Source organism: Sceloporus occidentalis, unplaced genomic scaffold (assembly GCF_023333645.1).
Source record: "Sceloporus occidentalis isolate IW3139 unplaced genomic scaffold, rSceOcc1.0.p SCAF_164, whole genome shotgun sequence".
Classification (NCBI taxonomy): Eukaryota; Metazoa; Chordata; class Lepidosauria; order Squamata; family Phrynosomatidae; genus Sceloporus; species Sceloporus occidentalis.
In genome coordinates, this window is record NW_028317144.1 from 1937782 (window position 1) to 1951100 (window position 13319).

Below are 13319 nucleotides of genomic sequence, written 5' to 3' on the forward strand. Positions count from 1 at the left end.
AGTATGGGAGATGTAGTCCTGCAGCAGCTGGAGGGCCGCACGTTGGACGCCCCTGCTCTAGACTCTGGTCCAGCTTTTCTACAGGACTAACTTCCTGCGTAATTCAGGACACTTTTTTTTTTAGAATGGGTACGAAAAGCAGTCTAAAGCTGAGCTCTAGAGGATGTATATTTTCCTCCCATGAAAGCTGGGGGAGTGGTTGTTGGAATGCACAATAGATTTAATGGTTTATTTCCTTGCTGTGCCTGTTATTCTTGGATTATAATCAAACGACCCAAGTCTATTACACAAACAACACGGCTCAGATTATTTCCTAACTGTAGAAGACTGAGTGGTCGAAGTACGATCCCAGAAAGATCCCAGTCTCTGGGGACTTGCATAGAGATCACAGTGTGATTGGTGCAGGGGGGGCGCAGGGAGGAGAGTGAGAAACCATGTGGGACCGAAGGGGTTAAGAAACTTAAGAAAAGTATATTAAATACAATGCTTCCTTCTATTCTCGTGCCAGTAAATGTGTTTGAGCTTATGTTTTGATAGAATATTTTTTGTTTTTACTAACCTTGAATCTTTTATTGAACATTTTACACTCCAGTTATTTTCTCCCCCCAAGAGTTGATCTTATCGGACTTATTTTATAATAATTTTATTTCCAAACAGTTTTTGCAAAGTTTCACAGTAAGCAAGGAACAAAATGTATTTTACTCATTATTCATCAGTAGTCCTAATTACACAAACTGTGCTTTTCTTTAAGGCCATTAGCCTATAAAAAATAATTATAAGTATTGTAAGTTTGTTAGTGTAAGTATGTTAGTGTGTGTGTGAAAATATGTTGCAGTATGTTACAGCATGTGGAAGTACATATTATGTGTTTGGGTAGGAGGAACTTGGGGGTTCCCAAATGTACATCTCGCAAGGGAGCCCAGCATTTTTTGTTATGCCACAAGTAGAGAGGCATCGGCAAAGCAGCTCGCACAGAGAATCCAAGCTGCATAGGAGACAGTACATAGCGAGAGGGAGTAGAGTGTGTGCATGTATGTGCACTGTACGAGTGCATGAGTAAATATGTACATACTATACATACACACATTAGACTTGTGCATTCGCATTTGTACAAATTGGCAAATTCTGCAATGTGTACAAAGCTATGATCACAAGGCCAGATCCCCCACGAAGTGGATGGAAATGAAGCAAAAAGCTCTGGATTTTTGTCCGAAATATGCGGGCCCTCTTACTCATTGTAGTTCACTCTCTCTCAAGCGCTTTAAATGCTCTGCTGATCGCTTTTACTTTTGCCAACTGCTTCAGCATCTTCCTTTTCTTCATCTTCTATCTTCTCTCTTTCATCTCTCCTCTTTTATCTTTTATGTTCTATCTTCGTCCACATCTCTGTGGACATAACCTGACTGGGGCCCAATCATGCTAGAATAGAAAAGTGTCTTCCCCAAACTGTTACCACAAAATTGGAAGCATAACATTGTCCAAATTGTCTTGGTATATTTCAGCATACTAATACATTTGAGACAACGCTCTGCTTCCAACTTTGTGGGAATAGTTTGAGGAAGGCCCATTTCTATTTCAGCAGGACTGTGCCCCAGTGCACAAACAAAGGCCCATAAAGACATGGTTGGATGAGTTGGTGTGGAAGAACTTATGAAAGTGTGTGTGTGTGTGTGTGTACGTAAGTGTACCATGTTAGAGTGAGTGGGTGCTAGAGCAAGCTTGCATGTTAGTATGTATGCATGTTATTTATAACTGGGACCTAAAGAAATACTGCACCCAGAGGCAACTAACCCTAGGCACTAGGCCTGTACTGGGGCCCAAGATTTCTGATGGCGACCCTGTATATAATCAGGATAAATATAGGAGGGGGAACTACCTATTTTGATCAGCCCCAGTGGTGAACCTTAATGTTTTTAGTTGCTTTACCCAGGGGAAGATGGTTAGAATGATGTAAATCAGCATGTCAGACAGGTAAGTGACCCTTGGTGAGGGAACTGCTCAATAACAGTCTCATAATAGAATGTAGTTACACATTTAAAAATAAAAATTGAAATATTCTGGTGTGCAGTCTAATCGTCTATCAATTCTGGAGGTTAACAAAAAGCACAGAAAAATTGTGTGGCTCTTTTATTCCTCATTTTTTAAACTCGTGTTTTTATTTTGGTTGTCTTTTGCAGAAGAGTTGTAGCTTTTGAGCATCTAATAAGATTTGTTGTTTATGTCAGATCAGTTAAGGTCTGAACTCCAACAAAGCCTCTGGTGTTTACAGGATGTCATTTATGTGACCTACATTACAACAACCAAAATGTAGCTTCTAGCAAAGATAGGTTTTGTCAGTCGACTTCCTATTTGGTTTTTTTCCCCCCAATATTTCCCCTAAACTTTACATTTACCTATGAATATAGCAAAATATATGTTGCATGCCAGCTTCTTTTAGGGATTCAGTAAAAAAAAAAAATGTGAAAAAAATAGTTGCATTACAAGGCAAAATAAGCATGGCTATTTTAGAAGCATTCCTCCAGTTAGAAATTAATGTATGGTAGGATAACCAAGCAGATTTCCAGTATTGGCAACAATTGAGTTCTCCATGATGATCTGCCAAGCATTTGTAGCTGTGCACCATGTCAACAAAAAACACTTTTGACTAAAAAAAGTTACATAACTTCTCAAATGTGCCTGTTAGAAAGCAGAAATTCTTTATTTTTAGCATTTTTTGAATAGTTTAAACAGTCTGCTCATTTGTGCTAAAGGTAAAACCTTAGTCACAAGAGGAATTATTAATTTTGTTAATTTAAAAGCTCAACAGTTCTGTTTCAACGATTTAAAATCAAGAAGATAGTTTTGGCATTTTTCAGCTCAGCGGGTGAACTCTTTTTAACAGAATAAACATTTTTCAAGGTAACCTTTGGAATACTACTAAACTACTAGCACTATGTATTGTAAATCCACTCTGCAAATTAATTTTTTATATATATATATATATATATATATATACACACATACACAGATCACCCATAACATTATGACCACTGAGAGGTGAAGTGAATAACACTGATATCATGGCACCTGTCAGTGGGTATTAGGCAGCAAGTGAACATTTTGTCCTCAAAGCTGATTGGTTAGAAAAATGGGCAAATGTAAGAACACATGGCACCAGAATGTACTATGGGAAGAAGGCAAGCCAGTGTAGGCAGTGTGATGCTTTGGGCAATGTTCTGTTGGGAAATCTTGGGTCCTTCCACCTACCTAAGCATTGTTGCAGATCATGTACACCCTTTCATGGACACAGTACTCCCTGATGGCATTGGCCTCTTTCAGCAGGATAATGCACTCTATCACAAAACAAAAATGGTTCAGGAATGGTTCAGTCAACGAGTTCAAGGTGTTGACTTGGTCTCCATATACCCCAGATCTCAATCCAATTAAGCATCTGTGGGATGTGCTGGACAAATTCATGTCCGATCCAAGCAGGCCCCACCTCGCAACTTACATGACAAAGGATTTGCTGCTAATATCTTGGTGCCAGATACCACAGCACATCTTCAGAGGGTCTATCGGAGTCCATGCCTCAACAGGTCAGGGCTCTTTGGGCAGGAAAAGGGCGATCTAGACAATATTAGGCAGGTAGTCATAATGGCTGATCGGTGTACTACTATTTTTCTCTAATTCATAGGGGTGCCAACAATTGTGCCACATATGTGTTGTTTGGTATCCATGAGAACATTGTATGTTTTTGTATTTTTTTAATAAAAGATTAAAAGGTTAAAGAATAAAGACAATTTTTCACAGCCTTCTTTGCTCATATTTACCAAGGGTGTCAATATAAGTGGAGGGCACTGTATACACACATTATATGGACAAAAGTATTGGGACACCTGACCATTACACAAACAGGGAAATTCATGACATTGCATTCTAAATATATAGACATTAATATGTAGTTGGTTCCCCCATTTGCAGCCATAACAGCTCCTACTCTGCATTCACTCTTCAAGATTTTGGAGTGTTTCTGTGGGAATTTTTGCCCATTCATCCAGTACAGCATTTGTGAGGTCAGGCACTGATGTTGGATAAGAAGGCCTGGTTCCAGTTCATACAAAAGGTGTTCGATGGGTTGATGTCAGGACTCCCAGGTCAGGTCAAGTTCTTCCACACCAAACTCATCCAACTGTGTCTTCATGGACCTTGCTTTGTGCACAGTCATGCTGAAATAGAAAAGTGCCTTCCCAAAACTGTTCCCACAAGTTGGAAGCATAGCATTGTCCAAAATGTCTTGGTATGCTGAACCCAACCACTAAAAAGCAGCCCCATAAACAGAATGAGGGCCAGTTTCCTTTATGTATTTTGACATTCATACAATAATGTATACATTTCTGGAGCCGATTACCCTATTTATCAGTAAATAAATTCACACTTATGATTAATTTGTCCAAACGATTACCCCATTAGTAATTTAATCGTACATGTAGGGTTCCATTTTCTGTTTGTGAGTGCTGTTTTGCCTCATGGACTGATAATACAGGATGCTGTTGAATGACTTCAGAACTGAAAGCCTAAATAAGTGTCAGGGTCCCGGCTCGCATTGGGATGCCCTCTCCCCCGTAGCACCTGGCGGCGCCTCCTCCTCCACTTGCGGCACACCGTCTCCTCTGGTTGCTCAACCATCTTCATCCTCTGGGTGTCATCTTCAGGTTCTGTACTGTACCATGTAGCTTAGCATTGTGCACAAACATGTCATATATACACACTTCTACATAGCCATGACTCTTAAACTAGTTTACATTCCAGGGCAATGCCTTAAGCACAGCTAAAGTGAACAGCTAGTTAATTGAATTTGCTAAGCAATGACCAAACTGCACTTCAGAAGATTTTCTTTCCAAGGAAAACTGATTTTATGACTCGAGACATTTAATATTTGTGATATTACTTATCTAAACTGTCAATCTGGCTATGTTGGTATTCACAGCTTTCTCCTTCTGTCCCAACTTGGTCTCTTGTTAATCTTTTCAGGTATTTTTCATTCATTTTCTTCCTACAACATTTACACTTGGATTTAGTTTCTTTTCCTGATATATTTGCCTCTTCAGTAACATATACTTTTTTTTGTTTGTTTGGGGGTTTTTTTGCGGATGAGGGCTGGCTGCATCATCAAATTGTGGTTTAAATGACTATTTTTTATTAATTTATTAATATTGTATTTCAAAAGCCCAACGTAATATAAAAATCTTAGATTAGAATAAAATCAATAATCCAATCCTGAAAAGTGCAATATTTTCATCATTGAGGGCAAAACATGTAGACAGAAAGTCTGGAAGGTCAAAATGTGATAATTAGAGATGCCAATGAGGAGTTTCCTAAACAGAACCTCTTTCGCTTTTTTTTTTTTTTTACATTTTTGTTAGAGCCGCTGGATACAAAACATTTTACTCAAGATTCACAAATATCTTCATATATAAAACTACTTAGAAAGCTGTATGAGTCTGCATACTCTGGACACTGTAGAAATAACAGCGCCCAGCTTTATTTCTGTCAATGCTGCTTGAAAAACAGTTGCTTCCTTCCAAGTAAAGTAGGATAAATTAAGCTTTTTAATGCTTCCAAATGCTAATATTCCAAGGCACGTAGTAAATGCAGTAAGACCTACATCTCCCATAAACAAACTGGTAAGAGAACATCTTCCATAGTTAACTCTTTACGAGCTTAGCTACCAACCATAAACTGGCAATAGTCAAAAAACCGCCTCCAGTCTGTCGTGATTATAGAGCACTAATTTTCACACCTGTCCACCGGTTGTTGTCAATATAAAATTACAAAACTCCTGATGAAAGGTCATCTACCAAAGCAACTAATTCTAATTTTAGGAATGAAACAAACACTCATCTAACGCAAAACTGAGGACACAAGTTTTTATTGTTTAAGATCAAATTCCTTTAAATACCTTGCAGGATGGGTACTACAGTCATGTTATGCTTATGTATGCACTGTGTATTTACAGGGTACAGATCAGAATGGACTGAATGTTTAGAACACTAGAGAAAAAACTAAGTTGTTCAGTGACTGCAACGGGTTCTGTGCATTAACTGGTCTTTCTTGAGATGTGTTTCTTAGGTGATAAACCTAGAATACTTATTTTAACAGTCTAAAATAATGTTAGATATATTAATGTACAAAACTAGTACGGGGGTGATATTGAAAGAGAAATTCCCAAGTTTTCTTTTTTTTAATGACTGCACCTTTCTCAGATCCAAGCATGCTTTAACAATAAGATACTTGATTAAGCCAGAGGATTAAGCATCTTCTTAGTTATTAATTACATGTCAGTTTAGATTTCATGGAATAAAAATGGACAAGTGCTAATAGAAACTTGTAATGGAGTGTTCTAGAACTGGGAGCAGTCAGTTACATTAACACACAACAGGAAGTGCAGACAACCATTAACTTTGCAGATTTCCAAATTCCAGGCAACTATATGTAGGCCGCGAACAAATATCAACAAGCATACCCACATGCTAACTTTATAGTCCGGATCTTTAGAATTCAGGTCTACATTACTGAAACTAACCATTCCCCCCCCTTTTGTCCATTCAAGAGCTTAAAGATGCATGTAATTTAGCAGCAGATTTCACAATGTATGATATGCAAATGCATCAATGGCGATCACAATAGCACTGGGCCTAGCAGCAAGTGATGAAAGACTAATGTTTGTCAGAACAAAAACAAACACTTCCTATGTATGTGGGGAAAGTGACAATAACGTCCAATGCAACAACTCACTTTAAACACCATCCATTTTAACGTTATTAAGCATTTAATTAAAATCTAAAAAGAAAGGACAGAGAAAAATAAGCACAAAACTTTCCAAATTCAACAAAACATAAGAGCCATTTATATGGGCAACTGAAATTTCACATCCACTTGTGCTTGTTTTGCCAAAGTTACAATTTCGGACAGCTTCACAACCTGTAAGAAGAAACAAATGCAACATTTTAATGCAATATTGTTTATACGACACCATACACAATCTTATATCTTCCATTAAACATGCACAGTGCTGGTGGAAAAAGCGAACCCTTGGATTTAGTAACTGATCGAACCTCCTTTGACAGCAATAACTTAAAACAAGCATTTCCAGAAGCTGCGGATCAGACCTGCACAATGATCAGGAGGAATTTTAGACCATTCTTCCTTACAGAACTGCTTAAGCGTCAGCCATATTCTTAGGATGCCTGGTGGGAACATCTCTCTTGAGGTCATTCCACAGCATCTCTAATGGGTTAAGGTCTTAGCTCTGACTGGGCCACTCTAAAAGGCTAATGTTGTTTGTTACTTAAGCCGTTCTGTAGTAGATTTGCTTTGATGATTAGAGTTGTTATCCTGCTGCATCACCCAACATCTACTGCGCTTCAACAGGTGGACAGTCATCCTGACATTCTGCTGGACGATACCGTGATAAACTTGGGAATTCATTGTCCACTTGATTATGGCAAGCTGTCCTGTCCCCGAGGCAGCAAAACATCCCCAAATAATGATGCTCCCTCCAACGTACTTCACTGTTGGGATGATGATTTCAGGTTGGTATGTGGTGCCCTTTTGCACCAAAGTAGTGCTACCTGTTCTTCCCGAACAATTCAACCTTTGTTTCACAAAACATTTTCCCATTAGCACTGTGAAGGTCAAGGTGCTCTTTGACAAGCCTCAGCCATGCAGCAATGTTTTGGTTTTTTTGGAGGGCAGCGGCTTCCTCTGTGATGCCCTGCCATGGACTCCATGCATGTTTAATGTTTTGCATACGGTAAACAGAGATGTTGACTGGTTCCAATGATTCCTTCAAGCCTTTAGCTGTTACTCTAGGGTTTTTGGTTTTGTTTTTTTACCTCATTTACCTACAAGTCATCTTGTCTGGGCGTCCACTTCTGGGGAGAGTAGCCACAGTACTAAATCATATCTATTTTGTATAACTGTGGACTCATGAATGTGTAAACTATTTGAGATTACCTTGTAACCCTTTCCAGCTGTATGCAAATCAACAATTCTTGAATGTAGGTCATCTGAGATTTTGGTTTTGTGAGGCATGCTTCCATGAATAGCAAACTCAAAATGTGAGGTTTTGGTTTTTTTTATATATCAACGTAGCTATAAAACACACCTTCAACCCCTTGTCATTTATTGGACTCCTGAACCCAATTAGTTCTTGTTGAAGTGATTAGTCTAGGGGTTCAACATACTTTTTCCAACCCATACTGTGAATGTTAGAATGATGTATTCAGAATGGACAAGAATACAATAATATGTGTGCTATTAGTTAAATCAGATTGTGTTTACTCTTTATTGTAACTTAGTTGTATATTTAATATATTTTATGCCCAAAGCATACATAAATGCTGGTAATTCCAAAGGGTTCACTTTTTCTTGCCACTGTATATATCTATAGCAGGACTCGACAAACCCCAGGTGTCAGGTCGCCATGGCAACTATAAACCACTTCCTGGCGCAGTGCCACCATCATGAACCCAGTGTAGCAGGTGACGTGAGGCGCCCAGGGTGCTCACGTAATGCAAGGAAGCATAGTGTGCTGGATTCCTGGTGGCAGAAGGTAGGCAGTGGCGTGGCAGGTGAAAAAGATAGCGTACTTGACTGTGTGTATACTATAGTGTCAGAGTCTGTGTGTATATGTATAGTGCTTGGAGTCCATGTGTGTGTATATTTATAGTACCATTGTAAGCATGTCTACTGTATTGTAGTGCCAGATTCAGTGTTGTATTTTTATATATGTAAAGCCTGTGCGTGTGTGTGTGTGTGTATATACCAGCGTGGTGCTAGCACATATAGTGTTATGTTACAGTATGGCATAAATGTGTATGTGACCATATAGCGTTAGAGTGTGTGTGTATTATGATTGGGGAGGGGAAAAAAAGCTGGCTCCTAACTTTTTTGGCTGGCTCCTAGATCAAACCAAATTTGTCGACCCCTGACATATAGGTTTAGTGAGACCCTGTTTGTAGACTATTGCAGGTGGTGATAGTTAAGTTGTGGTTTGGTTATCTGCGATTGCATCTGGGATAAATTAATTTCTATTTGTGTTCTTTTTTCTTCATACAAAAATACCAGAACATAAAGTGCGAAAACAATAAGTGTGTGTGTTTCATATATACACACAAACACCCACACATATATACACACCGCTAAGAGTATACGAAATTTAAAAATGCTGGATGTCTGATACCGTATTACTCTTCTATAAAAAAGCTTTTATTCTAGATCAGAGCATACTTTTATTTGGATCTGTCCACAGCAGGGGACATCTCCTGCACTCAGAGCTATATTGTCATCATACTGATAACTAAAAACTTTTCTTTTTAAATCTATGTTCTCACGCAGAATAAAAAGCTGTTATAAACTGGCCATACCTGACTTTTGCGTTTTTAATAAATGCCTTCACAACCAAGACAAGAAAAGATCAACCTAAATACTCAAACTGTATATGAAAAAAGACAGTATGAGTTACCATTTTAAAACTACTTATAGAGCATGTATTGAATCTTCAGAAAAATATGAATATTTAAAAAGCAGACAAAAGGTAACTACATGAAAAAGTAAAAAATATTTAAATATTTTCTCGTATTTACCATTTTTGCTGCTTCATCAAGATCATCACATGCAAGTATCTTCAATCCACTGGCTGTTATCAATGCTTTGGCATCATCAACTCTTGTACCTATAAAAAAAAATCTATAAATAAAAAAAGTCTTAATGTGGCTAGAAGTTAAATACTAGAGATGTTTGTTAAGAAGGGCCTCATTTGTAGTAAAGTCTTCATACAGATTCAGTGATACCCCCTTTGCAGGCAATTGCAAGTGATGGCAAATCTTTATTTTAGCTTTGTTATCTGGAATCACCACTGTGCTTTATTTTAAGCCTTTAATCACAAGGCTTTTTAAATTTTTTTTTTTACTTGTAGTACACAAGGGATCTTTTAAAATTTTTGCGGTGTTACTGTTTAGTTGTAATGTTGTTCTTTCTCAGCAAGTGCACCCACACACATTATATAGTTTTTTTTTCCAGGATAAGCAGGGCTATCCTTCGATACCATTATTTTTAGAATAACCTCTAAGTTACCATAAAAAAAATATGGTGCTTAAAAAAGAAAACAATCTTTGACTCATCCGCAAAAGCAAATAAAAAAACGTATTGTTTGATAGATAAATAGATTGTAATACATTGTCTAGAAACACCCAATGTTTTACTCTTTTTTTTTCTTTCTTACAAGCTATAGGGCAATAAGTCCAATTAGCAAATTTCTATTTCAAAAACTTTTTTAAAAAAAAAAATCCGGTCATCCTGGGCTAATGTCCTATTTGGGATATCGGCCAAAAACACTTACCCCATCAAACTATTTTTTTGAAACTAGACGCCACAGGGTATTTCAAATGCTAGTGTTTAAAACATTTCCATACACTTATACTACAGCCAATCTTTGCCACCACAGGGTACTGTATGTGTCTAGTTTGTGATTCCAGGAGCAGATGTTGCTGAATGCCTCCACATGGTTTTAGTGATGCAAGTGACCTTTGGTGGATTTCTAAGCTTATTTAATGCCATGACAAGCCAGGCACGTCAATGGTTGTTATGGGGTTAGTTAACCATTTTTATTTGCATTTTGTTTACATACTAAAGTATCCTAATTGTTTGAGATAATGTATACAGTAATAACTTAAGCTTTACACCACTGATGTGTCAATGTACATTGAAGCAAATTGCTATTAAATTACAGACACCTACAGCATAGCTCCAGTACACTCCTAAGTACAGATCCTGATCTATCTTATATTCATACAGATCTCTACGTGGCAGTATTATAGCTACAAAGTATTTTCCTTTTTCCCACTAATATAAATAATAATTTACTGGGAATTAGTTAATTTTTTACCAGCAAGGCTGACCACATTGGACATTTTTGGACATAAGCTCTGTGAGCTTATAGAGCCCACAAAATACTGGGCAGAATCTTACATGTCCTAGTTGGTAACTTGTAAGTTTAGTGAAAATGTCGTAATCCTAGAAGAACCTAACAAACATACAACAGGGCACTTGTACATGCTGATCAATAAATATAGAAATGTCCTGGAAAAAAAATAGCCACTGTGGTTACCCTGTTACTGGAATAATATGTCAATGTTTCCAAAGCAAGCATTGGGTAAATACAGCACATTTTTTACAAAAAGTAAAGTACATATAAGGTAAACAAGTACATATAAGGGCAAAAAGATATTTTCATTCACCTCCATTCTGCTACCTATGCTCATGCTTCTGACAATTCTAAAAACACTTCCTCCTAATATATTTTTGTGACTGCTTAGATTAACAATTTTGCAAAACAGATATGAGTCATTTTCACAAACTTTCATAGTACAGAAAATTATTAAGTATATACCTTGCAAGCGGACCACAATAGGTATTCTTAGTTCCAGGTCTTTTACAGCCATGATAATGCCTTGTGCGATGACATCACATCTCATAATGCCACCAAAAATATTAACCAGGATAGCCAGAACCTGCACAAACAATTTTGTATTATTTTATACATGTATTAATCCCATGGTAAGAGCAATACCATAATGACGTATTGTAAAAAAACAACCCAAAAAAAACAGATAAATTACAAAATATAAGGAATGAAGTACAGTAATAAATAAGGTAATTATATATATTAGAAAGCAACAGCAAAAACGAGCCCCCAGAAGTCCTTTGATCAGTCCTGTAGGACTGATCAAAGAGACTCCTCCCCTACAATCTCCAGTCTATGGGAGATTGTGTCCCAGCTGCCAGAGGCAGCTTCAGGAACAGGGAGACAGGGTTCTTTGGTCTCCACATGAGTGTGGAGACAAGCCCCCCCCACCCCCTCCCTTGCTAAGTTAACCCCTACCCCCCTCTTCCTCAATTAACCCCTTCAATGCTGCGATTGTGTATGACCCCCATCGCAGTATTGCAGGGGTTAATATTAGTCCCCACAAGCTTGTGGGGACTAAATATCAGTCAATGCTGTGCTTCAATGGAGCATCAGCATTGAAAGAGTTAAAAAAAAAATGTAAAAAATAATAAAAAACAAAAATTAAAAATAATTTTATAAAATAATAAAAAAAAATAAAAAAATAACAGCACTGACCTGAAAGTCCAGGGTGCTTCCAGGTCAAATGCTGGGCTGGGCTGATCAGATCGCTCCTGGCCAATAGGAGTGATCGGATCATTATGGCAGCCCACGGATGACCCTGCTCTACAAAGAGAGAGGGGTCATCTAGGTTAATTATGAAAAAACACAAATTATTAATAAATAAAAAAATCATAATTATTACCTGATGACTTGTCGGTGACATTTTAAGTCGCTGATTATTGATCGGTCTCCCTGATTGATGTCAGCGGCCTAAACCTGTCACTTACAAGTAATCTGATAAAAAATATTTAAAAAAATGTAAATGCACATGTTCCAGTTTTGCCCTCATAGCTTCCATGAACCATGCATGTGAGGCCTTGTTGGACTCATGGGATGTTGGTGAACAAAATGTGGTGTTTTCTTCCACTGTTGCACTTATGGTGTGCAAGATATTCAGTGCAACATTGAAATGCATGCGTTAAAAACCCCCCAAAAAAATTTCCCTGTGAAGTTTGGCAGACATCAGTGAAGAAATGGCTGGCTGAAAACTGTCAAAACTACCCTAGTTGAACACCTTGACTCATCTACTGTTCAATAAATATATACTTTTATGGGGTAATTTACAGTGGGGGGGCTTCCAAAATGTCCCAAATGGGAAATGGGCCCAGGAAACCAATTTCTGAAAATCCCAAATTTGAAAACGAAAATGCGCATGTTCCAGTTTTGCCCTCATAGCTTCCTCAAAAAATGCATGAACCATGCATGTGAGGCCTTGTTGGAACCAGGGGATGTTGGTAAACACAATTTGGTGTTTTTTTCTGCAGTTGCACATATTCTATACAAAATATAATATAAAATCTAAAGCAGCATTGCAACATATGCAAAAAAAAACCCAAAAAACATAAAGATACCTCAAAATTTGGCAGCAATTGGCGAAAAAATCCATGTTTGAAAAGTGTCAAAATGACCCTAGTTGTACACCTTGACTTATCTACTGTTCATAAACATATAATTTTGGGGGGATAATCAGTATCTCTGACAACTATTGCAGTTATTAGACTACCATGCCAAATTTGGAAAAAATTACATTTCAAAAACGTGATGCATGCCTTGCAATATTTGCCCTATACTGGTCAAAATAGATAAAAATCCTGGCCATGTTGGGTGGTTT

The 13319-nt window shown here is 37.7% G+C and overlaps 1 protein-coding gene across 1 annotated transcript in view; it reads right to left on the minus strand.

The window, feature by feature from the left end:
• Positions 1–6885: 6885 nt before the first annotated feature.
• SUCLA2 (succinate-CoA ligase ADP-forming subunit beta) overlaps positions 6886–13319 on the minus strand; it is a 39899-nt gene continuing 33465 nt past the window's right edge. Inside the window, exons 6-8 of the mRNA XM_089501135.1 lie at positions 11432–11552; positions 9627–9715; positions 6886–6960 (exon numbers count right to left, since the gene is read on the minus strand). Of these exons, the coding sequence (XP_089357261.1) occupies positions 6886–6960; positions 9627–9715; positions 11432–11552 (285 nt within the window). The remainder of the gene's footprint in view (positions 6961–9626; positions 9716–11431; positions 11553–13319) is intronic.